This window comes from Callithrix jacchus, chromosome 3 (genome assembly GCF_049354715.1).
Source record: "Callithrix jacchus isolate 240 chromosome 3, calJac240_pri, whole genome shotgun sequence".
Classification (NCBI taxonomy): domain Eukaryota; kingdom Metazoa; phylum Chordata; class Mammalia; order Primates; family Cebidae; genus Callithrix; species Callithrix jacchus.
The window spans coordinates 37,750,236-37,777,266 of record NC_133504.1 but is presented as its reverse complement, the minus strand read 5'-3'; the positions used below and the strand labels follow the sequence as shown (position 1 = coordinate 37,777,266).

The 27,031-nt window shown below is 42.8% G+C and overlaps 1 protein-coding gene and 1 pseudogene across 1 annotated transcript in view; both read left to right on the top strand.

The window, feature by feature from the left end:
• RXFP1 (relaxin family peptide receptor 1) overlaps positions 1-27,031 on the top strand; it is a 149,465-nt gene that overhangs the window by 55,541 nt on the left and 66,893 nt on the right. Inside the window, exons 2-3 of the mRNA XM_002806637.6 lie at positions 1,747-1,884; positions 26,883-26,981. Coding sequence (XP_002806683.3) covers positions 1,747-1,884; positions 26,883-26,981 — 237 coding nt within the window. The remainder of the gene's footprint in view (positions 1-1,746; positions 1,885-26,882; positions 26,982-27,031) is intronic.
• On the top strand, positions 13,638-16,282 carry LOC103791785 (KAT8 regulatory NSL complex subunit 3 pseudogene; annotated as a pseudogene).

Here is a 27,031-nt window from a genome sequence, read left to right as displayed (position 1 = left end):
GCCTCTTCCTCACCACTTCAACCAGCACCACCACCTCCCCACTTCTATCGCCCCTACTCTTATGGGTGATTTCCTTTTCCTCCAGGTCTCAGCTTAAATGGCACCATTTTACAGAGACCTCCCACTAACCACCCCATGTACAAAGCCCCAGCACAGTTATTTTCCATGATATCACCTATTTTCTTTCTTTTTGGACCTCTCCATAAACTGTAATTATTTATTAACTTGTTCAGTGTATCCTCCCTGGGAGATGGTAATCTCCCCTAGAGCAGGAACTCTGTTTCATTCAATGCTGCATGTATAAAATCTTGCACAAGGTAACTATTCAATATGGAAATGATCACAAGCACCTGCTTTCCTGTTATCCTCTATGTCTTCTTCTTCGTCTAATACTAATACAGGAGTTATTAAGAAATTATTTTAGGCAGTTAGAAAGGGCAAAAGAGGTGGGGCACTATGGCTCACACCTGTCATCCCAGAGTTTTAGGAGACCAAGATGGGTGGATCACCTGAGGTCAGGAGTTTAAGGCCAGCCTAACCAACATGGTGAAACCCTGTCTCTACTAAAAATACAAAATTAGCTAGGCATGGTGGTGCATGCCTGTAATCTCAGCTACTTGGGAGGCTGAGGCAGAAGAATCACTTGAACTCAGGAGGCGGAGATTGCAGTGAGCCAAGATTGTGCCATTGCACTCCAGCCTGGGCAACAAGAGCAAAACTCCATCTCAAAAAAAAAAAAAGGCTAAAGGAGTTCTCAGTGGAATTTTCCTTTAATAAAAAGCAGCTCCAAACCATTTCTTTTCTAACAGAAAGCCTGAAAAGTCAAGCTGCAAGCACAGATAAGCAAGCTAGACACTTTCATATGTAAATGCCAGCAGCTGTACCTGGAAACCAGACATATTCAGTATGACGACTCCCACTCCTTTTTCCTTATCACTACATACGTGGGTGTCATGGCACCAGCCAGGTAAAGCCACAGTGCCGGTGTCATGGCAACAGCCAGGTAGAAGCGACATTTGCATAATAAAGGATTAGCGTGGGAGGGCCATTCTTTTTGGTCTTTTCCTGCAGGCTATGTAAATGGCACACCTGGTCAAACCAGTCTCCTGCGCTCTGTGTAAATCAATTGTCGCCTCCTCAAGACTCTGTACAAAATCAATCGTGTTCTACCCCCAAACCCAGAAACCCTCTTTTGGGTGACCTGCTTTCTCAGCATGAAGAAGCTTTCTCTCTCTCTTTCTTCTTTTTTGTCTACTATATTTTCCTCTCCTTAACCCACTCCACGTGTGTATCCATGTCCTTAATCATCTTGGCTTGAGACAATGAACTACAGTATTTCCCCAGGCAATGAAATCGTTTCAATACCAGATCAGCCTTGATTCTGAGCCCATAGTAAGAATACAACAAATTTCCGTTTTTCAAAGTATTGGCTGGAAACTGTTTGTAGAAGAAGGTGATTGGATTGAACTGTAAAGTATGGGCAGACATTTCCTAAAAGAGATGAATGGAGAAGACATTCTGGGGGAAAGAGCATGAACAAAGGCAAAGAGGGAAATTTTGGCATCTTCTGGAATCATGGAGAAGAACACCCTAAGAGGTGAAGGTTCCTGGAAAATCACTGGCGTCAGGGTTACATAAACCAGGATGAGAAAGACAAATGATTGTAAAATGTCAGGGAGAAATTGCTCTTTGCCATGCCTCTGTATTAACCGCCTTCACACTTTGTGTCTTCTCCCCTTTCCTCAGTTTCTCATGCGGGTGGACAGGATGTCAAGTGCTCCCTTGGCTACTTCCCCTGTGGGAACGTCACAAAGTGCTTGCCTCAGCTGCTGCACTGTAACGGTGTGGACGACTGCGGGAATCAGGCCGATGAGGACGACTGTGGTGAGTGAAGCCCCTGCAGTCACGGTGAGAGAAAGGGGCAGAAAGGACTGAAGGTGAAGCTGCTGAGACTTCTATCGACAAAAAAAGAAATGGGAAAACAGAAAACCAAATTGAAATACAAGACATATGTTGCTTAAGTAAATCTTACACTTGTTTCAGTAGCTTACGATATCCACTCTTATTTTTTTTTTAAGACGGGGTCTCGCTCTGTCACCCAGGCTGGAGTGTAATGGGGCAATCTCAGCTCACTGCAACCTCCGCCTCTCGGGTTCAAGCGATTCTCCTGCCTCAGCCTCCCCAGTAGCTGCGATTACAGGTGTGTGCCACCACGCTGGGCTAATTTTTGTATTTTTTTTTTTTTTTTTTTTTTTTAGTCTCTACTAAAAATATATGGGTTTTGCCATGTTGGTCAGACTGGTCTCAAACTCCTGACCTCGTCTCCGCCCGCCTCGGCCTCTTCAAGAGCTGGGATTACAGGCATGAGCCACCATGTCCAGCCTGTATACACTCTTTTCTACGTAATAGTATCACGGCCAATATTTCAGGCAAGTAGTGGTTGCACATAGAGTAAGTTTTAACCAAGATTTTCCAACCCGCAGCACACAGGCCGCATGCGGCCCAGAACGCCTTTGAATGCGGCCAAACACAAATCCATCAGGTTTCTGAAAGCATTAGATTTTTCTGTGTGTTTTTTTTTAAGCTCATCAGCCATCATTAGTATAAGTTTTTTTTTTTGAGACAGAGTTTCCACTTGTTACCCAGGCACGTGCCACCATGCCCAGCTAATTTTCTGCATATTTTTTAGTAGAGACGGGGTTTCACCATGTTGACCAGGATGGTCTCGATCTCTTGACCCTGTGATCCACCCGCCTCGGCCTCCCAAAGTGCTGGGATTACAGGCTTGAGCCACCACGCCCGGCCTAGTATAAGTTATTTTATGTGTGGCCCAAGACAACTCTTCTTCCAATGTGGCCCAGGGAAGCCCAAAGATTGGACACCCCTGTAATAACCCACCAAACCTGCCCAGATAGGGTGTTAGAGGCAGAATGCTGTTGAAATTGAGAATACGAGCTCTGGAGCCACATTGCCCAAGTTTAAACCTGGGTACAAGAATAACCCATTATGTAAACTTGAGAACATTTCACAACCTCTCCGTGCCTCAGTTTCCTCATTTTATAAAAGGGCATGGTAATTGTGCCTATACTGTAAGAATTCAGGAAGATTAAGTGTAAAGAATTAGAAGATTGCTGGGCATCTAGGAGGTATTATCTAAGTGTTGGATGCTATTGCTCTTTCTTACCTTTGGGAAGAAAAGTGAGTCCTCCTAAAAAGGACAAAAGAAACAGTATGTAAATATAACTTACTCACTATTTAACCAATAACCATACCTATGGATTTATAAAGCCAGTAAGTAGGGGTTCTGGCCAATTTAAATATCTGGGAAAATAGCTTTCTGTTAGAATTTTGTTCAAACTTCTGAAGCCTTAAAAATACAAAGTTAGAAACTGAATCATTTGGATCTGAGTCACTGGGAAACTAAGCTCGGTTAATAATGTAAAATAGTAAGATTCTTCACCTGTCAAGAAATGAGGTATTATTTTGGGAGGACAAAAAGATGCATAACTGTTATAGCCGAGCAAGCTGGAAGGAAAGCACCACACTCTGAGTTCCAATTGTGAGTCCTTTACTGCCAGCGACCGAGAGACAGCTAACTCTCAAAATTCTCTCAGCCCTGAAGAAGGGGCTTCATTTCTTTTTATACCTTGCTTAAGATAGAGGAGGAGGAGCCTAGCTGAAGCAGAATTTACAGAAGCAGAGCAAGCAAGTTAGATAAAGAGGCTGGTTACCAAGAGGGGTATTCGGTACTTGCCATACAATCAATTAAGGGGGTATTCACAATAGCAAGTGGGCTTGCAAGCAAGATATGGTTACAATGGTTATATGCCTCTATAGTCTAAGCACAGCATGACCCAGCACAGTAGTATGACCCAGGTATGCACTCAAGGGAGAAATGGCGGGAGGGGTGAGGCAGAGGTTAAGATGGAGTCTGTCTGGCTCTCAGCAAGATGGAGTCTGTCAGGCTAACACAGGGTAGGTTAACACATAACAATGTTAATAGGCAAAGTGTCACATAAATAACATATGCTAATGAGGCCTTGCTGTGATCAATTCTGCAGGAATTTCAGGCTTTTTAAGAAACCACCTTGAAGGAATTAAATTTTTGTTAAAATAAGAAAACCAGGCTTGAAAATCCTCCTACCTGAAAAAAAATCAGCTAGGCCACACAAGCAAAACTTAACTGAGCTTATTTTTTTAAGGTAACTGAAACTTAGGTTGTTTCTTATTAATGTCTCTGATAATCACAAGTACAACTTAAATCATCTTTCTAAAACAGTATAAGGTAAATAACTCTTAGCCAATCCCCTATCACCTGGAAACACCATTGTTAAAACCAGTCATGGAAAAGGGTGAAGAACTTCCTCATTTTCACTTTATGAGCCATCCTATAATACATGCCTCTGAGCTTTCTTACTGCTTGGGCTGAAGTCCCCCTGATAGCGAGCTGTACTTTCTACTGCTGTATGATAGTAAACTTTTAAATTTTTCTAACTTGATCTGATTTTATTTTTGACACTTCTTAGTTTGAAACACTGTTTCTATGTGCTGTGAATAACTCAAGTATAACCACACTATCTAAACTAGTGAGCTTAAGCTACAATTGCATTTGATTTGGATGGCTATAAATATATTTACTTCTTTTTTAAAAAAAAATCCTGTTAAAATAAATTAATATTACATACTTTTTTAATTAGTTGAAACAGCGTTCTGCCCACTGCCAGCCAGTTCCCCCTCGACCTGCTGGCAATTCAAATAGAGAGTTCTAAACAGAGTAACAGGAAAACTTCACTGCAATTAAAATGGCAGCGGGAAGCAGGAAAGGAAGGTGGTTGGAGCAGCAAATTTACCACCAAATGTAGCTTCTCAGTTGAAAAAAGCTTGGGAACTCTAGCTTTAGTGCTAACGTTAAAGAGGCCAAGTGGCAAAAGTAGCAATCCTTACAGTAATAATCCTTAAAATCATGCAAGCTTCTCAGGATTCACCAAAAAGCAAATTTAGACAGAGGCAATAGGGCGTTGGGGTTTTAGAGAGCAAGTTCAATAGTCAGAGTCAAATTCTAGCTATGAAGGAAGGCAAAAAAAAAAAAAATGGCGGTTTTCTTTTCTATAAAAGGGGAGTAACAAGAGTATCCATGTTCGTGGGTTGTTAACAGGAGTCCATGAGACAATGATGTATCTGAGCTGCTTAGCAGAGTACAGGTGCTATGGACTAAATGCTTGTGTCCCTCATAAAGTTCATATGTGGAAGCCCTATCACCCAGTGTGATAGGATTTGGAGGTGGGAATTTGGGGATGTAATTAGGAATACATGAGGTCATAAGGGTGGATTAGCATCCTTGTGAGTCCTAAAGGAGCTTGCTTCATCTCTCCACCATGTAAGGAAACAACAAGAAAACTGCTGTCTGTGAACCAGAAAATGGGCTGTCACTAGGCATGACTTTACCAGCACCTTGATGTCGGACCTTCCAGTTTCCAGAACTATGAGAAATAAGCGTATATGTTTAAGCCACCTAATCTATACTACTTAGTTATAGTAACCTGAGCTGACTAAGACCACAGGACATGAAATTAGCACTCAATAAATGTTACCTAGTCTATCAGTCAGTCGTAGTTATTTTATGAACATAATAGCCTAAAAGTAACCATTATTTAGCTTATCATTCTTCGGGTCAGCAATTTTGGATGGATCCACTGAGATCAGCTAGGCAGTTCTGGTCTCATCTGGATTTTCTCATGCACCTGCAGTCTTCTGTGGATCAGCTATGCCATGATGCCTGGGACCTTGTCTGTGTCCTTAATTCACCATTGCCAACATTCGAAAACCCTCAAGCCCAGTTTTGGAAAACTGGGGAAAACGGGACATGTCTATGTAAAAAATAACTATTTCAATTTGTTGCTGATTCTCTTATGCCAGAATCACATAACTTTCTTGAAATTGCCTAGACTAGTAGATCTCCAAAAGTAGTCCTGAGACCAAATTCATCAACATCACCCAGCAAGTTATAAGAAATACGAATTTTGGCCGGGCCCAGTGATTCACACCTGTTAAATCCCAGCACCTTCAGAGGCCGAAGTGGGAAGATTGCTTGAGCCCAGGAGTTGGGAGACCAGCCTGGGCAACATGTCAAAAACCTGTCTTAATTTAAAAAAAAAAAAGAAATAATAATTATTTTAAAATATTTATCTAAAACTTTTAAAAACAAAATAGAAATTCTCAGGCTCCATTCCAGATCTATTGAATTAAAAGCTCTGTTTCAATAAGAGCCTTGTGTCATTCTAATACACACTAAGTTTTGAGAACCATGAACCTAAACCCAATGAGCAGAAAATCAGGAATGTATGCAAAATGGTAGCAACACAGAGATATATTAGAATCAAGTTTTCCATATGGTAAATAAGCATTCTAACCTGCTCACAAACTCCATTGTTATCCATTATCTGCAATTTTTAGCTCCTCTTGGAAAATCAATGATACTTTACTAGTAACGGTCATCTAGAAATAGAAAAAAAAAAACTGTTCAAAATTTCAAAGATGCCCAATTGGCATGCTATTCTTGTTCGTGCAAAAATAGGCTGGAACTTTCCAGGAAGGATGGCAGAATTTCATCACCTTTAGAGTCCAGGTGATGGAAAAATTATGAGATGCAGTTATTTTTGCTTGTCTCTAATTGTTTTAATTTCCCTTGCCAGCTGTGTGGTTTTTTTCCTTCATTTTATAGTATCTGGATCATTTATGCTCTCAAGGCTGTTGTCTTTTCTTTTTTTCTTTTTGAGATGGAGTTTCGCTCTGTCGCCCAGGAGTGCAGTGATGCGATCTCAGCTCACTGCAACCTCCACCTCCTAGAGTCTAGTGATTCTCCTGCCTCAGCCTCCCTAGTAGCTGGGACTACAGGCACAGGCCACCACACCTGGCTAATTTTTTGTATTTTTAGTGGAGATGGGGTTTCACTCTATTAGCCAGAATTGTCTCAATTTCCTGAGCTCGTTATCTACCCACGTCAACCTCCCAAAGTACTGGAATTACAGGTGTGAGCCACCATGCCCAGCCAGCTGTTTATTTTTAAAATATCCACATGTAAATTCTGTTTAATGCTAATTAAATTAAGTCAGAAGTTGGTTCTTTTCAGAGTATGTAAACCTCATGCATATTTTCAGTCATGTAAAATACAGTATTTCAACATACAAATATAAGAAAGCCCCATAATTAAAAATCACTTTTAAGAGTCATAATTTACAACTTAATAGAATATTGTCAAATAAAATACATTCTTTTAATGAAAGGGATTTTTCTTTTTCGTTTCTTTTTTTTTTTTTTTCGGAGACGCAGTTTCACTCTTGTTGCCCAGGCTGGAGTGCAATGGCACAATCTCAACTCACTGCAACCTCCACCTCCCAGGTTCAAGTGATTCTCCTGCCTCAGCACCCAGAGTAGCTGGGATTACAGGCATGTGCCACCACACCTGGCTATTTTTGTATTTTTAGTAGAGACAGGGTTTCTCCATATTGGTCAGGCTGGTCCCAAACTCCCAACCTCGGGTTATCTGCCTGCCTCAGCCTCCCAAAGTGCTGGAATTACAGGCATGAGCCACCACGCCCAGCTGGGCTTTTTTTCTTAGTTAGACCTTTTAAGGCATATCTTAAACTCCAAAAACCTCTTCCTTCTTCTGCCGAGCTATTTAAACATTGACGCTAATAATAATTTTTTGAATAGTAAAATAAGTCAAATGGAAATAGTAGAAATAAAATTTAGGGAGATCACTGAAAAAAATGAAACACCAAGTGAATTAAACTGAGTCCCTACATTTGAACTAAAATATGAACTATATTTAGAAAGAACTGTTACTTTTGTGTTATCATAGGCACTTTGAACAAGTACTCTTATTTAGTACATATTAAGGTCCCAGTTTTCTCAGAAAACTCATACATAATTTCCCTATAACCGAATACTTTATTAAGTATAAAAAATAAAATATTTCAGCACAAAGAGCTTTAAGACATTAAATCAGTGAATATTTTTTATGGACACAATACAAACAAAATCAATAGATTTAAAATTTTTTAGCTGAATTCATATGAATCTCTTTTTTCTAAAATATTTGCACAATATGGAATTTACATATGTATACAGACATATATATATATAAAACTCATTGCACAATTTTTATAATAACTTTTTTTTTTTTGAGACAGAGTTTCACTCTTGTCGCCCAGGCTGGAGTGCAATGGTGTAATCTCGGCTCACCGCAACCTCCAACTCCCAAGTTCAAGTGATTCTCCTGCCTCAGCCTCCTAAGTAGCTGGGATTACAAGCATGCATCACTATGCCCGGCTAATTTTGTATGTTTTAAAGACGGGGTTTCTCCATGTTGGTCAGGCTGGTCTCAAACTCCCAACCCCAGGGATCCACCCACCTCGGTCCCCCAAAGTGCTGGGATTACAGGCATGAGTCCCCATGCCTGGCTTTTATAATAACTTTAATCCTCACTGGTAAGCTTCAATATAGAAATGTATAGATGTTTCCTGAGTTATGCCATTTTATATAATTCCATATGTTTTTTGCCATGTGTCACTAATCCATTCTCTACTCAGAACTGTCATAGACACAATCAAACAGCATAAGGACCAAAAAAAAAATTTTAAGTCATCAGAGCAGTGTTTGATGTGGCAATGACAAACCCAGAAAGGAGGGAACTTTCAGTTCGCAGCTAGAACTCTGATACCTGAGAGAATATGTCTGGATAAATACCAAAGGAACCTGGTAACAAAAAGTTGAGGAGTCTTCTTTAGGAATCATTTGTGTTCATTTTCAAATGAGTGCAAACTCAGTAGTAAAAATGTTAAAGAAGCATCAAATTCTCAGATGCTATTAAATTAGTTCACTACATCTTGGTTTCTATTTAAAAGAAACTCTTTGCATTTCCAGATTAGAATTTGCTCTAGCATTCCTTATAAACAGAAGGCTGTGCTAAATGAGGGCTCCCCCTCATGGTTACATTAACCAAACCTTATCCTAGAGACAGGTTGAATTACTATACTGAGAAGCCCAGTGTTCTGGTACCTCTCCTCTGCACTCCTGTTCTTTAGCACTTTAGCAGCCTTGTCTACAGGAAAAGGATAAAGGCCTTTGTCAGTCTGTTTACATATTAGCAATTCTGTAGCCCACAGGGGAAGTGGAAAACCCCTTCTAATACATTTTGGGTAGTTTAGTGCATTAGTATCTGCCGAAAATTAACATGCAAATAATGTGACCTTATTTGGAAATAGGGTTTTTGCAAATATAATGCAGGTAAAGACTGACATCATACTAGATCAGGGTGGGCCCTAGATCCAATGACAGTGTCCTTGCAAGAGACAGGGAATGGCATACAGAGATGCTGGAGAGAAGAGGGCCACGTGAAGACAGAGGCAGAGACCGGTGTGATGCTGCCGCAAACCAAGGACCACCAGGAGCCATCTGAAGCTGAAAGCAGCAAGGGAAGATTCTGCCCCAGAACCTTCTGAGACGCTGTGGCCCCGCTGACACCTTGGTTGCCGACATCTGGCCTCCAGAACTGGGAGAGAACAAACTTCTCTTGGTTTTCTTTGTTTTGTTTTCCTTTTTTGGTTTGTTTTTGTCTTTTTGAGACAGAGACTCGCTCCGTTGCCAGGCTGGAGTGCAGTGTGGCAACCTCCACTCACTGCAACCTCCACCTCCCGGGTTCAAGCGATTCTCCTGCCTCAACCTCCAAGTAGCTAGAACTACAGGTGTGGGCCACCGTGCCCAGCTAATTTTTTGTTTTGTTTTGTTTTAGTAGAGACAGGGTTTCACCATGTTGGCCGGGATGGTCTCAATCTCTTGACATCATGATCCGCCCATCTCGGCCTCACAAAGTCCTGGCATTACAGGCATAAGCCACTACGCCCAGTCAACTTCTCTTATTTCAAGTCGCAAAGTTTGTAGGAATTTGTTACTGCAGCCCTGGGGAACAATGCAGGTAGGACAGGGCATGGAGAAGGGCTATCTTCTGTGGACCTAAGGAGATATTGAGGCCGACATAAAGTCCCGGTCCAGATTAAAGCGAGCCTTCGAATTTAGTCTTAGTGAATTTTGGACAGTATTTCCAATGAGCTGTTCTCATGCATAATTGTAACTGGCACAAAACCTCCTGAAGACGATTTTGCTTCTCTGTTCACCTGCAGTTCTGGGTTGTACTAAACTTGAACCACATGCTTTTTACCAGGTGTTTTGTACTCTTTTATGGCGAGTCAGGTGTGGCTATAGGAGACATGGGGAAGGCTCAGAAACACAAAAGTTTATTATTCTCACAGGTTGTAGCGACAGGAGGCAGGGCATACCACACAGGGCTAGATGGGAAAGACACCAGGGTGCTCAGGAGGAGGAAGACAGGGATGAGAGGGGATGCATCAGGCCAGAGCCTTTATTGGGGTTTCCAAGGGAAATGTAAGCCAGGGCTGGGTGAGCGGCTTAAGATGCACTGATTTGAATAATTTTGGAGGGTTCTAAACTCCAGGGGTGAGCCTTACTTCCCTACCTGGTCCTTACGTCCCTGCTGCCTGGCCCTAGGATGACGTAGGTGGAGGACTATTGCCTCCAGGGTGTGTGGGCGAAGAGGAGGTCTAGGTCTCCATTGGTTAGCTCGCATATCAAATGTATGCTCTGAGCACCCTTTGCTCAGACAAACCCTGGGAAAGACAATCTCTTCCTAGCCTAGAAAGGTTTTTTGAAAAGATGTTAAACATCCAGCAGGCAAGGTGGAAAGGCCGAGTGTGGCAGATAACGCGAGGTTAGGAGTTAGTTAGATTTTAGTTTAAAAAAGGTAAATTATTTTAACTTTCCTTTTAAAATGTAATCTATAAGAGATTAGATGAACTTCCAAACCTAAAATGGCGAGTGTAATAGTATTTCCATGTTGAGCTTTGTACATGTTACCTCATTTAATCTTCGTGGCAACCCAGGAGAAAGGTACTATTTTTATTCCCTTTAAAGATGGGGAAATTGATTCACTGCACTACATGTGGTGGATGTTTGTTTTGCATTGTTTTAAAGGAATTGTTGTGGCTGGGTAGTTTATGAAGGAAAGAGGTTTATTTGGCTTATGGTTCTGCTTATTGTACAAAAAGCAGGGTGCCAGCATCTGCTCAGCTTCTGGTGAGGGCTCAGCTGCTTCCACCCATCGCAGAAGGCAGAGGGGAGCCAGTGTGTGCAGAGATTACATGTGAGAGAGGAAGCAAGAGAGAGAAAGGGTGGTACCACGCTCTTTTTAACAGCTAGCTCCCTTTTGAACCAATAGAGTGAGAGAGAAGTCATTCACCTTCCAGGGACAGCATTAATTTTAAAGAAACTCCACACAGTTTGATGAATTGCTCTGCCTGGCCAGCCTGCATTCCAAGGTTTACTCTAGTGGCCCAGGGCACCTCTGTTCTTGGGGATAATAACTTCATTTTACTTTATGAGCAAAAGACGTTCCACTGTGTTCCAAGAATGAATACTGAAAGTTGAGTAAATATGCGAGAATCAGAAACACTCCACTTTGGCAGGGTATAGTGGCCCACACTTGTAATCCCAGAACTTTGGAAGGCCTAAGCAAGCAGATCACCTGAGGTCAGGAGTTCAAGACCAGCCTGGCCAACATGGTGAAACCCCATCTCTACTAAAAATACAAAAATTAGCCAGACATGGTGGCATATGCCTGTAATCCCAGCTACTCGGGAGGCTGAAGCAGGAGAATCACTTGAACCCAGGAGGTGTAGATTGCATTGAGCTGAGATTGCACCTTTGTACTCCAGCCTAGGCAACAGGAGAGAAACTCTGTCTCAGAAAAAAGAAAGAAAGAGGAGGAAAGAAAGGAAAGAAAGAAAGAAGAAAGAAAGAAAGAAAGAAAGAAAGAAAGAAAGAAAGAAAGAAAGAAAGGAAGGAAGGAAGGAAGGAAGGAAGGAAGGAAGGAAAGAAAGAAAAGAAAGAAAGGAAAGAAGGAAAGAAAAGAAAGAAAGAAAGAAAGAAAGAAAGAAAGAAAGAAAGAAAGAAAGAAAGAAAAAGGAAGGAAGGAAGGAAGGAAGGAAGGAAGGAAGGAAGGAAGGAAGGAAGGAAGGAAGGAAGGAAGGAAGGGAAAAAAGACTCCACTCTGCATAAATCCAAGCCTTATAAATTATAAATCAATCACTTACTCATTATAAGTAAGCATGTATACTTAGTAAACTATCAGATTTCGCCTTTCATTTTCATAAATGATCATACCATTTAACACGACATCATCACACATTCTTTGTTCTGGCCTCTTCTCTGACAGAGGTGTAAGTCCTTCAACTAAACATCAAGGGAGCCCAGGAGTGGCCCTGCAGATTGACAGGAAGGTTTCTGAGGACTACCTGCATCTGAGCCACCTAGGGGGCTGGTAAGAGACGCTGAGTCCTACCCCTCCTCCCGAGAAATGCTAATTGAGTAAGTAGGATTAAAGCCCAGGCATCTGCATTCACATGCAGTGGAGACAATTTTATTATCCGATTCGTAACACCTAGAAAAATGACTAGTCTAAATCAGAAGCTTTTAACTTTGGCAGGCATCTACTCACTTAAGGCTTGTTAAAACACAGATTGCTGGGCTCTCAGGTTGCAGAGTTTCTAATCCAGTGCCTCTGAGATAAGGCCCAAGAATTGGCTTTTCTTTCCAGTTCCCAGGTGCTGCTGCTGCTGCTGCAGGTCCCAGATCTGCACTATGAAAACCACTGATCTAGACGAATAGTCTTTCTTGTGCAAATGCAAAAACAAACATTTTTCAAAATGCACTAATAGGTGTCACATAGAACGAGTTAAATTAAAGCTAATTCTTTATTGCCTGAGTTCTCACTTCATCATGCCAGTATGCATTATTAATTCCAAGTGGGGATATACGATGCAGCATTTCCCAAACATACTTTACCATAAAACTCTCTTCTCAAGGATAATCCTGGGAAGCTATTTCAGAAAATCCTGATAAAGCATTATGACAAGTTAATGCACCCAGAAAACTTGGGTGCTTTATCAGGCTTTTCTGTCCCCAACCAAATCTCATCCTTTGTCCTCATCCCCCAATGCCAATGCCAGGGGAATCTAACAACATGGGAGAGAGAGATGCCTTCTATAGAATTCAAATTGGCATGCCTAACTCACTTGCCAATAAAACTAAATTATAACTAGTACTTGGTACAAGTGAAATCATGTTTTTGAATTTTATGTACTTTAAACACTTTATGAGGGCTAGTAAGCACTAGATTTCAATGATATTAAAATGATAGATTTCACTGATATTGAAAGTACCTTATGGCATTTTGAACTGGATGATAAAAGAAAAAAAGGCAAAAGTACCTTAGTAGTCACTGAAGTATACAAAAATACATAGGTTAAAAAGATTATTTCCTGGGCCGAGCACGTGGCCTGAAGACCGCGGGTGACTAGCATACAGATACCCGTGCTCTTACTTTCTGTCCTTCCACTGACATGGCCCACTGGGGTGGGGAGAGGGACTTCCAGACTTCAGCTCGATGCATGGGCACCTCACTGCTCTTCCTGCTTTCAGTGCACAAACGGGAGCTGGACCTGGTTTTTCTGGATTATAGCTATGCCAAGCCTTAAAGTGCCCACCAAGATGCCAATAGCACCCACCTCACCCGCATGCTCTTTGTCACTCCCCAGGGGCAGCACAAAAGTACCATATGATTGTTAAATACCTGTGAAGTATGTGTGGCCCGGTCCTATTTCCTCACCTGTTTACAGGGAATCAGACATCCCAATAGATGGGAGACGGTTATGTCAACCCCTGTGCCACTCTATGACAATCAGAAGGCATGCAGCATGATGAATGCGTGTGAACGGCATGTCATCTTCTCCAGAACTGATGCAGATGCCCCTCCTCCACCAGAGACTGTGAGGAGTACGTCAACAGGACTGGCTGGACAATGGCCCAGAGCAAGCTATTCAACAAGATCCTCAAAGCCCTGCAGTCTGACCAGCTTGCCCACTTGGCCAGTGAAGGGGCTTGTAATGAGCCAGTGCTGCACCGTGTTGCTGTGGACAAGTGTGTGAGGAGAGTGCAGCCAGCTCTGGCAAGTGTGAGCTGGGACACCAAGCTTATCCAATGGCTGCACACCACCCTTATGGAGACCTTGAGTCTGCCCATGCTGGCAGCCTACCTGGATGCTTTGCAGATGCTGAAGGGGAAGATCCCAACCTTGATTGACCGGATGCTTCTGTCATCCAACACGAAGGCTGGGGCTGCAGGAGCTGAAGCCTTGTCTCTCCTACTGAAGAGGACCTGGGACCCTGCTGTGGAGGCGCGTTCTCATTACAAACCAAGCAAACTCCCTGGCACCCCATTGATTCTCATCACTTTCTCTGGTCCCTCCAGCTCTGTGATTCCCACTTCATGCCACCACCGATTCTGGCACTCTCAGCTCTCCTGCTCAGGCAAGGTCATCCCTGTAGCCACCCATCTGCTGAACAATGGCAGTGGGGTAAGAGTTTTGCAGTGTCTCGAGCATATTATTGGGGCGGTGAGAAGCAAAGTGCTGGAGATTCACAGCCATTTCCCACACAAACCCATTATCTTGATTGGCTGGAACACAGGAGCTTTGGTGGCCTGTCATGTGTCAGTGATGGAGTGTGTCACTGCAGTTGTCTGCCTTGGGTTTCCTCTATTTATTGTGGATGGCCCAAGAGGGGATATAGATGATCCCCTCCTGGATATGAAGACTCCAGTCCTCTTTGTCGTTGTTCAGAATTCCCTTCAGTGTCACCCTGAAGCCATGGAGGGCTTCGGGGAGAGGATTTGAGCTGAGAGCAGCTTGGTAGTGTTTGGGGGAGCTGATGAGAATCTCAGAATAAGCAAAGCAAGGAAAAAATCAGAAGAATTGACTCAGAGCATGGTGGACAGATGTATTCAGGAAGAGATTGTGGACTTTCTGACTGGAGTGCTCACTCGTGCTGAGGGTCATCTGGGCTCTGAACCTCAGGGTCAGGATGCGGAGAAGAAGCCCCACGACGTAGCCTGCAGAGACTTGGCCTTTGAAGTCCCTGAGAGGGGCAGTCAACCTGCTTCCCCAGCTGCCAAGCTGCCCGACTTGCCCTCAGGAGAGGATCTCTCCAGTGTGTCCAGCAGCCTCACCTCCAGTCTCAAGACCAAAGTGACCACAGTGACCTCTGCCCTGAAGTCCGGTCAGATTGGAAGCTCTCAGCTGCTGAAGAGACATGTGCAGCGAGCGGACAGAAGCTGTGCTGATCCACAAACGAGCTCAAGTTCCCATTTCATCAGAACCAGTGGAGGAAGGAGAGAAAGAGGATCTTAGGGTCCAGCTGAAGTGATGCCATCCCTCAAGTCCTCTTCCTGGCAGTAAGACCTCCAAGCAACCCAAGATTAAGGTGTCCCTTATCTCCCAAGGGGATACAGCTGGAGGGCCTTGTGCTCCTACCCAAAGAAGTGTTCCAGAAGGTGGGAAGCCCATCACCATTACACGGGGGCAGGCTTCAGCAGGGGCCAAGGAGCTCACGGGACTTCTCACCACAGCCAAGTCCAGTGCTTCTGAAGGTGGAGTCTCAGCCAGCCCAGCCCCTTCAGGGGTCCTCAGCAGCACTGCACCCAGTGCCTTGCACATGCTGCAGAGCCACTTAGTGGTCACCTCTCCTGGAAGCTCCCCCCAGGTGCCACATCAGCCAGCAGCCTCCTCCAAGGCCTCAGCTTCAGTTTGCAGGATATCAGTAGCAAGACCTCTGGCCTTTCACAAATCCCTCCCTAGGAACAGCCCCACAGGCCACCAGTATTAAGTTGCCCACCCCCATGCAGAGCCTGGGTGCCATCATCACGGGCACCAGCATCATTGTCCGTACCATTCCTGTGGCCACAACTCTCTCCTCCTTGGGTGCCACTCCTGGTGGGAAGCCCACAGCCATTCACCAGCTGCTAACCAATGGGACCTCGCTAAGTTGGCAAGCAGCCTCCCTGGGCTGGCTCAGATCTCTAACCAAGCATCAGGCTTGAAGGTCCCCACCACCATTACTCTGACACTTCGTGGCAAGCTGAGCAGGATCACCACGCTGAACCCCATGGGCTCAGGAGCAGCTCCATCCAAGGAGCCCCCTTCCCAGGTGCTGCCCTCCAGCTCACAGCACCTGCCTCCAGCACCCTGAAGATGTGACATGTCCTCCTTACCAAGTTGGTGATGGCTGTCTCACGGTGTGCCCTGGGCACGTGTGTGGTCCTGCTGAGTTGTCCACGTTCCTGAAGACTTCTTTAAGACCATCATTTTTGCCTCTCTGCCAACTGTCTTCAGAGTCGGGCTGTTGAATCTTCAGAGAAACCATTAGGTTAGGTGATAAAGCACCAGCAAGGGAAACACCATCATCCAGGATCTGCAAATCTGGTTCCTGGGCTCCCCAGCCTCCTCAGCAGATCTGACTGTGCATGGATCAGAGGCACCTCTTCCCCTGTTTAAGCTGCGGTTTGACCCAAGCATCAGTATTGGACCGCCTGCTGCATAATAAAGATGTTTCCTTTTGGAGGTCTGTGCTACCCTCTGTGCCCAGTTGGGAGGAGACATCCATATGGTCTGGGACTTCTGGGCTTCGGGAGTTAGAATGGAAAGCCCTTTGCTGAAGACTGGAGTCATCCTGGCCTACCAAATGGTGGTTCAGAGCCAGAGGGGCTTGTTTAGGACATCACTGTTGCCTTCGCTGAGCAGCCGTGGGAGAGTGTTCCCCACGCAACTCCACCTTAGAAACCATACCAGGTACTGAGTAGCCTGCTGACACCTGAAAACTTCCGGTTTTTGTTAGCATCATAATGAAGGCAAAGAGAACTAGGCTGCCATTTTTCAGCCTCATTGACTTACTCTAGATGTTAGGAGCAGTGGCTGCCAGGGGAAACCTGGCCCCTTTGTCTTTTTCACCATGCTCTGGGCAGTTTCTGTATCCAGAGAATCCGCAGGTTCAGATAGGCTGAAGAAGAGAAATGGAACAGCAAAGGAAGTGGCTTGAAGGGCGTGCCAGTAAGCCCTGTGGTTTGGGCTTAGGTCTCTGCTCTGCCACCCAAGGAACTAGTGATTCAGCTGGAGATAAAGAGAAGAATTTGCAAAGTCGGAGAAGAAACCCCAACCCCTGAAAACCCTCTGTCTCCAGTCTCTGGAGGGGAAGCAGGGACGACAAGTTAAGGTAGTATCTTGGCCATCCCAGGAAACTTGTGGCATCAGGACGATGAAGGCCATGCTTCAGCGTTTTCGTTTCTATTTCATGAGACTTTGTCTACCTGCTTAGAAGTGGGAAGATGATCGACAATGACTCTACTATGCAGGGCTGTTGGTACCAGTGAGCCCTGTAGGTGGCAGCCCCTGGAGAATTGGTCACAGAAGAGGGAGCTCTGAGCCCCTGCTTATCTCTTCATAACACTTGTGTGCAAAGATAGTTTTAGATTTGGTTTTGAAGCTATCCTCCAGAACAGGCTCCCACACTTAGAATGTTTCCAGTTAAGGTAATAAATTAGGCAACCCAAGTGTAACTCTATTCAGCGTCCTTTTCTGTAGGCAGGAAGAGCCTACAACATGGCTTAAATTAGAGTCCATGGTCCTGACCCACAGTACAATAGGTAGCTATACCAGGCCACCTGTGTTCAATCTGGGAACCTTCCTGGCCAGTCTGAGTGGCAGTCAGAAGGCAGTGCTTAGTGTCTAGGAGTCTCAGGCAAGGTAGGTCAGGGTACTGTGGGCAGGAGGGATGTGTGTGATAGGAGAGGGTACCCTAAACACCACACATTCCCTCCCTGACCTGAAAAGCTGATCTCAACAGGGATTCACAGAGAATTAGGCTGTGTTTTTGCATTAGCTGGTGACTTTCTGAAATTTCTTGAATTCAGGAAGTTTTTAGTAAACTTGAGGAAGGTATGAAATCTGAGGAGGCATCCAGGACCCAGGGATTTGATGGCTTTACAGGTAGGTTCATATCACACCAAAAGAGCAGAGGGCAGTAAGACTATATGAGCTATGTGAAGTTTTAGGAATCATTCAGGCCAGACAGAGCCCCAAACAAGCCATTCATGACTTAAGAAAAGTTGTTGGTTCAGTGTATGCGGGGGACAAAGAAAAACTAACAAGCTGACCTGCCTTTATGGGAAATTCTAGTATACTTGTAATGGATGACTTCCTGAGGTATGGTCTGTCCACCTTGAAGAACACCACAACTGAAGAAGGGGAGCTGTGAGAACGTGGATTGTTTTACACCTTGGACAGGGTAACAGATGAAGTGGTTGAGGCCTCGAGTCGCATTTTCCAGTTCCCTTCGCAAACTATATTTCTTGAAATACAAAAGGAAGCTTTACCTATTTCATAGAAGACCTGGAATCCATAACCTCGGAAGGTGGTACTATTGGTAGAAAATGTGAAAGGATCAGGAAGGTCTTAAATTCTTGGATGACAGACGCATGTTGATGCCCTATGGAGATATCCTTGTGCTTTGAGGTCACTGAGGTAGGAAGACCTTCTACTCTTGGCCCCAGCACTACTACAGTCTTGGGCTAGATGGGTTATAGGGCTGAGCAGCTGTGATGGTTCTGTTCTTACATTAGCAAAAACAATTAAAAACAACAACAAAAAAAGATTATTTCCTACTATACTCTCATAAGGAGATAAAATATATACATCAATAAGGATAGCATGAAGCAGATTACAATAAGTATAATAAGACAGTTATAAGCAAAATGTCCTTACGTTGGGGACCATCTGCATTAATCTTATTTGAGTGCCTTAAAATACTTGATGGTCAACACCCAGCAACTTTGCTTAAAAGAAATACACTTTCTCTAATTCACAAGATTTTTCTGTGACTAAATTCTAAGTGTCCTCTAATGCAGTGTGAGAAGGACCCTAGTTGACTATGGCAAGTCCCATAATGCAGTTCTTCCAAAACTTGCTTTAAGACTCACCTAGGCCACTTACGAAAAATATAGGTTCCCCAGACTCCATGCCCACCAAATAAATGCAAGCGTCCAGTGGAGGAGACTGTAAATTTGTGTTTTTGATAAATGCTCAGCTCCCAGTTTTTATTTTAGCATAAGGAGACAGAGCTTTCTCTGAAGTGTCTTTAAGGACAGAAATCCGGTCATTCATTCATTCAATCAAATATTTAGTAACCTCATGCAGCATGCAAGAGCAGATTTTTCATAATCTATGTTTTTAAATTATATTTGCAGCATGACTATGTCATTTTTAGCTGAAAAACTCTTTTTGAGTAAAAATATTTGTTTTATTGGTGCTGTTTTTAGAACACTACCAATACATACCAGAAATCATATCCCCTAACACAGTATTCCCTTCCGTGCAGTGCTTGTTACGCTACCCTAGGCTGCCCCAAGATAAATCAGAGAATAAATTTTATCAGGATCATTACTAAAGTATATAAAACCATTCTGATCACTGTCTCATACATCCTTAAAATATGAAGCACACAGGATTTAAAATGTAGAAATACATATACCAAAAGCTGTTTTCTTTAAATTGCTAAATTCCCAACTTTGCAATTTTGGCAACATTTCCCATGTTCTATATTTCTACTTTCTGCCTTTTGGTGGAAGGGAGTAATGGGTAGAAAGAGGAAAATACTTTGGAAAGCCAGAAAGAAAGGTAAAAGCTGATTACTAAAAGGCTTGTTTGACGATGTTGCTATTTAAAAGGTAAAAAATATTATGCTGTGACTTGGGGAAGAATTAGCAGTTTTCTCCTGTTTCTTTCTGCTAGTCTAAAATTTCCTGCTTCCATCCTGACATCATCTCTTTCTCCTTCTTACATCTTTTTCTTCCGCACATGCGCGCGCATGTGTGTGTGTGTTTGTGTGTGTGTGTAGTAAGAGAGAGCAAGAGAGAAAGATACAATGCAGTAGAAAATCAGAGAAAGAGAGCAGGATTAAGAAAGAGAAAAGAGGCCGAGCATGGTGGCTCACACCTGTAATTCTAGCACTTTGGGAGGCCAAGACAGGCAGATCACAAGGTCAGGAGTTCGAGACCAGTCTAAACAACATAATGAAACCCCGTTTCTATTAAAAATACAAAAAATTAGCCGGGTGTGGTGGTGTGCACCTGTAATCTCAGCTACTCAGGAGACTGAGGCAGAAAAATCATGTGAACCTGGGAGGCAGAGGTTGCAGTGAGCTGAGATCACGCCATTGCACTTCAGGCCAGGCAACAGTGCAAGACTCTGTCTCAAAATAAAAAAAGAAAAGAGAGAGAAAAAAAGAAAGAGAGAAGAGAAGATTAAACTGTATCACTTGGTTCTGCTGGACTAAAATATTGTAACCGAGGCCACATAGAGTATGCCCCTTGAAACGAGGACGAGAGAGCCATGGTGAGGACAAAGGATTAGAAAATGGCACACAGCCCTGGTTTTAAGCATGGCATTATCTATTAATCGTAAAAATTCAGCAAATTGAAGTTTTCCATTTGTAAAAGCTTAGGATCTGCCAAAGAAGCAGAGTGAAAGAAAATCAGTGTCTATGGCAGTCCCTCAGCCACATCTCATTAATTTCATAGTAGCAGTGAAACACTACCCACAAAACAGCCCTGTGTTCTGGGATGCTGTCACCTCACCTAATTTCTGTCACTGATCCTGAGGTAGACAGATGTGGCAGGAACAGGAACATGAACATGGTACACAGTAAAGTGAGGCCCTGGTAGCCCCCAAGGTCGATGCCTTCAGACCTTCACAAGCCCACTTCTCACTCACTTTCTGCAGATATGCACGAAACTATTTATACGAATACTCAACGCCTCAACATACTTGGAGCCAAATAACCTACCTACTTACATGCTTTATTTTTAACATCTATAACATACAATCACTCATAACACTATTGTGTTTTTGGTAAATTGTTTTCAGTAATACCTTAATGACTTGCAATACTTTCATTGATTTCATAAATAAAAATAATGTGAATTTAAATTCTAGTTCATAACAACTCTGGTTGTTATTTAAATAAACTTTTGTATAATTCACACTATTCTGATATAGGAGCCTCAACAGAAATGAAAAAGACAACAGAAAAATAAGCAGCAAATACTAATAGCTAAATACTTAAAGCTGATGTCCCATGAAAGGTGAAATTCTATATATGGAATGTAAACCAACTCTGAGTAATTTCTTTGGCCTAGAAAAGAAATCCAATAATAGTTTCTTATTTTGGTTATTTAGTTATTTTTAATAAATCTGTTTCTTAGTCAAGTCACCTAACCTCCTTTAGTATGAATTTTTCTATCTGGGATTCTGCTTATATATATCTGTAAGTAAAGATGATGATAATGACCAAATACAGTTATCATGAGTATAAAATAGAGTACCTTGCACGACATAGTGGGTACTCGCTAAGTATGACTTCTTTCAGTGCTAAATGCTAATACTCAACTTCTCTACTAAAAGGGGGAAATGAAAATCTCTCAAAGAATTCTCCTTATCTAAAGATATGAAATAAGTTTACAAAAGTAAACTTGTCAAAAGGTGAAAAAACTCTGCCAAACCAGGAAAGGAAGATAATCCAATGCCATAAATTTCCAAAATTTGAAAACCTGACAGCCAAGGAAACAAATGGTGATTCCAGATCCCCGTAGAACAGAACACTTTGAAAGGCTCCTGACGCTATCCCCAGAACCTACGCGGTGTTTTAAGTGCAACCACAAAATTAAACTACACTGAATTTATCAGTTCAAAAGAAATGCACTGCTTTGTTCACACTCATGAGATTCCACTTCAGCTCCCCTAATTAACTAAACATCTAATCATTTTTATGCCATACTTTAATCAAGTGATTCAATCATCCTCCCCTTATCTATCATTGTTAAATGGAAAAAAACAGAAACTACTCTAGGTATATTAAACAGAAATTAGGTAAGCAGAAAATCCTCAGAAGGGCTGGAAGAGTGGGCGTAAACAAGGCCTACATCTGTGCTCTTGGATCATCATGGCTACAACTCAGAGCAGAGACAACTGCTGCTCCCGCCCCCAACACAACTGCCTCTCAGCACCCACAAAGCTGGTAGTACCTGAAACGCCCTTCCACAATTGCTCCTATGTCATTGTTTTAGACGCAGCCGCAAGAAAATGACTTTATACTTCTCTTCTACTTACCAAGATACATGTGAGTGCATCCCAAATCCTGGCTATACAGGAGGTGTGAAATTGTCTGAAACTTTTCAGTCTCTGCTGCGCAGGAGAACACCAATGAAGTTGGGTAAATCTACAGCATATTCCACAACAGTTTCCTTGCAATTATATAATACAGTGGCTGGCCCTCATGATCAATTTTGTTTAGCCTAGGCCAGCGTTGGGTTCAGATTTCAGTTGACAATCTAGCAAGCTACCACTTCAGCTAACACATGGAATCCAGAAACTCCAGAAGGACACTGTATTAGTCCGTTCTCATGCTGCTATGAAGAAATACACGAGACTGGGTGATTTATGAAGAAAAGAAGTTTAATTGACTCACAGTTCCTCATGGCTTGGGAGAACTCAGGAAACTTACAATCATGGCCAAAGGCACCTCTTCACACAGCAGCAGGAGAGAGAATGAGTGCCAAGCAGAGGGGGAAGCCCCTTGTAAAACCATCAGATCTCATGAAAACTCACTCACTAGCAGAAGAACAACATGGAGGAACACACCCCCATGATTCATTTATCTCAACCTGGTCCCACCCTTGACACATGGGTATTATTATAATTCAAGGTGAGATTTGAGTGAGGACACAGAGCCAAACCATATCAGATACCCAGATCGATCAGCTTTGCCCAACCTAAAGCTATGTTTCTACTTCCTGGTCTAACATTTGTAGAAACCATTCCCATGAGAAGTCCTTGGGTATCTGTTTAACATAGCAAAATCTTTTGGCATGTCAGTCTTCTCTTCCTAAGTTCAGTTTGTATTCTGCAGCATGCTGGGCTCTGACTCCAGTTATAATAGGTAGAGAAGCAAAGAAGCCTGGTAATGAAAGGGCTTGAGGAGAGTTGGCAACTTATTTACCTCAGGTAAAGTAACTCTTGTGTGTCCTCAAATAAACTACAACTAACCTCATCAGACAGGGAAAGAGAGTTGCTTTTGCTTGCAAGGGAGGTTTGGTGGGAAGGGGATTTAGAGTGGTCAAATTCAACTGAACACACACAAATGTCCCAGGGTAATTCACAAGGTCTCTTGCCAATCAGTGTTCTAATGTTCACTTGAAAGGTATGACAACCTGAGCACGGTGACTCACACCTATATTCTCAGCACTTTAGGAGGCCAAGGTGGGAGGATCACTTGAGGCCAGGAGTTTGAGATCAGCATTAGCAACACAGAGAGACCCCCATCTCTACAAAAATAAAAAATTAGCTGGGCATGGTGGTATGCACCTATACTCCCATCTACTCAGGAGCGTGAGGTGGGATGATCCCTTGAGCCCTGTAGTTTGGGGCTGCAGTGAGCTATGATCACACCACTGCACTCCAAACTATGTAACAGAGTGAGACCCTGTCTCTAAAACAACAACAAAAATTTTAATGATATGACAAAATGTGAATCCCCTTATACTGTAACTTAACAACCCATAGAATCATATTCTGTAGAATGTAGGGATATATCAGTCCTGATCTAAGGCCACAAGAGATAAAAGATCATCTGAGGGTAATTCTATCACCCAGGCTGAAGTACCGTGGTGTAATCTCGGCTCACTGCAACCTCCACCTTTCCAGTTCAAGCAATTCTCCCACCTTAGCCTCCCGAGTAGCTGAGACTATAGGCATGCATCACCATGGCTGGCTAATTTTTGTATTTCTAATAGAGATGGGGTTTCTCCATGTTGGCCAGGCTATTCTCGAAATCCTGACCTCAAGTGATCTGCCCGCCTCAGCCTCCCAAAGTGCTGGGATTACCAGCATGAGCCACCGCGCCCAGCTGTTTCCTTTCTTTAATTGCTCCAGAGCTATTTTTTTTTAGCAACCCCAATTCACAACGCTTGAAATTTCTCATTCTCATTCTAATGATTTATCATAGCAAGCACTTCACCCCAGTCTAGCCTTCTAACAGGCATATCATTTCAGGAAGCCATAGTAATAATTTAAGTGACTTCTTTTTGTCACTGCGTGCCATTAATTATGAGAGTTCCATGTTCTAATAATAACATGATTGCCATCATCTGTAAAAAGAACTGGAATAGATAACCCATCCAATGTTTCCATCCTTGAGAGTCTGTTATCTGTAACCCCTTCTGGAGGGAGGAAACAGAAACCACTTTAGATATTTTTAGGAAAAAGAAGCTTAAGAAAAAAATATTTTATGCAGGAAATACGTGTTTGTAGAATCATTTTAAAGGCTGCAGAAGCAAGAGTCAGAGGTGGGGGACACACCACTGTAGTGGCAAGCCCAAGATCAAGAAGCATCTGCTGCCGTCACCACTGCTACTGCTAATCATCTCCTTACACCCATGAAACTGGAACCCTGAGGCTAGCTGCAGTAACTGGCACAATACCACCTGATATCCATGGGCTGGTGTGTACAAACTTCAGGTCTTATAAGAGTGCATCCAACTGGTAGAAGCTTATCTATAACAAGAATCCTAGCTGCTTGGGGTCTGGAAAACATATATTTAAGTTACCAACTTTTAAAGAATAAGAAAGCATTCTAAACCGGAGGTGGAATAGAGGAGGAGCAAACATTCACAGAAGCCACAGGAAGTTTTAGTCTCAGAAACTGAGTCTCTATTTGGCTGTATATGGTCAATCTTTCACATCTCCTCCTCCTCCTCCTGTTTCTCTGCCTAACATATCAACTGATGCATGTGATTAAGGGTTGGGCAGGCACCTTGAACTTGTTCCTAAGTGTTCAAGGGCTAGTATTTGCTGGTTTCTGGGGTATTGCCCCTTGTCCATGAAGTTCCTGGTGGCCTGCTACAGTCCCATGCAGAAGTCTGCAGTGGCTCACGCTTATTAATCCTAGCACTTTTCGAGGCCAAAGTAGGTAGGTCCCTTCAGCCCATGAGTTCAAGACCAGCCTGGGCAACATAACAAAACCCCATCTCTACCAAAAAAAAAAAAAATTAGCCAGGACTGGTGGTGCACACCTATAATCCCAGCTACTCAGGAGGCTAAAGGAAGAGAATCGCTTGAGCCCAAGAGGCAGAGGTTGCAGTGAGCTGAGATCGCACCACTGCACTCCAGCCTTGGTGACAAAGCAAGACACTATCTCAAAAAAATTTCTTAATTTTAAAAATTTTTAAAGAAATCAATGCTAGGCTTAATACAGAAATAGGACAAACTTTCACAACTTCACTCTCTGTTGATATGCTTAAGCATCCTTAAGGAGTCCTGGCAGCATTCAGACAACAATTTAGAAGGTCTAGAGAAGATCACATACAAACCCCTAACAAGGGAATGAAGGCTCGTACCATGTGCAGAGACCTCCAGAGAAATTGCTTCTTCGTTCACTAGTCTACTCTATCACATGCTTGGCTGCATTGTCTCTTATGTTTAAAATAAACTAGAAGATCGTTAGGAATTTTGTGAAAAAAATTGTCTTCCTTTTATCTTACAAATAAAGTGTTCTATTTTTTTAAGTGAGATAGGGGTTTAAAATATAAATAAGAAAATATAGAAAATATATATATAAGCACCCAGAAAATAATCACTTTAGATACCATGGTACCTTTCAAAAAAGAAAAATGAGACCATCCCAGTCATGTTATTTTTCTTTCTTAAAAGTTACTCGGCCAGGCACAGTGGCTCACGCCTATAATCCCAGCACTCTGGGAGGCCAAGGCGGGTAAATCACCTGAGGTCAGGACTTCCAGACTAGCCTAGCCAACAGGGTGAAACCCCATCTTTACTAGAAATACAAAAATTAGCTGGGCGTGGTGGCAGGTTCCTGTAATCCTAGCTACTCAGGAGGCTGAGGCAGGAGAATCACTTGAGCCTAGAATGCAGAGGTTGCAGTGAGCTGAAATTGTGCCATCACACTCCAGCCTGTGCTACAAGAGCAAAACTCCATCTCAAAAAAATAAAATAACATTAAAAAGTTAATCATCATGGCCGTCTAGCCATGTTTATACATCTCCAACATCAGTTTTAGAGATTGAAGAAGATTTAGGGAAACATAATAATTGTAAAATTCTAAGAACAGTGTGCCATATTTGGATATGTCAAAAATACTACTTCTTAAAATGTCAAAATATTACTTGTTTCAGGAACACATATAGTGTTTGTTAAAAATGAAGAATAGGTGGAGCTTGGTGGCTAACACCCATAATCCCAACACTCTGGGGGGCAAAGGCAGGTGTACTTGAGGCCAGGAGTTCAAGACCAGCCTGGCCGACATGGAGAAACCCTGTCTCTACTAATATATATATATATATATACACATATACATATACACAAACACACACACGCGTGCACACACACACACACAAATTAGCCAGACATGGTGGCAGGTTCTTGTAGTCCCAGCTACTCAGGAGGCTGAGGCAGGATAATCACTTGAACCCAGGAAGCAGAAGTTGCAGTGAGCCAAGATCGTGCCACAGCACTTCAGCCTGGGTGACCAAGCGAGACTCTGTCTCAAAAACAAAAACAAAAGCAAAAAGCACCGGAGAATAGCTTTGTCATAATTTACTCCAAAAAAATTGTTTAATCAAAAGAATTAAATTAAATTTAAAATGGAGATTAGGGAGTCCATCTCAGACCTATAAAAGCAGAATCTCCAGGTGGGGGTCCACAAATTCACATCTATAGCAAGTTTCCAGATAATGTTGATCTCACTACATTTGAGAACACTGGATTGTTTTAAAGAGAGGACCTATTTTCCCCCAATATACCAGAATATTTCTGTTTCTTGAACTTTTCTGTTCTCTGATTTTGATTTCAGGAGACAACAATGGATGGTCTCTGCAATTTGACAAATATTTTGCCAATTACTTCAAAATGACTTCCCCACATCCCTTTGAGGCAGAAAAACCTGAATGTTGTAAGTAATTAGAGCAGTTATTTTCTTTTCCATGAATTTATAAGATACCA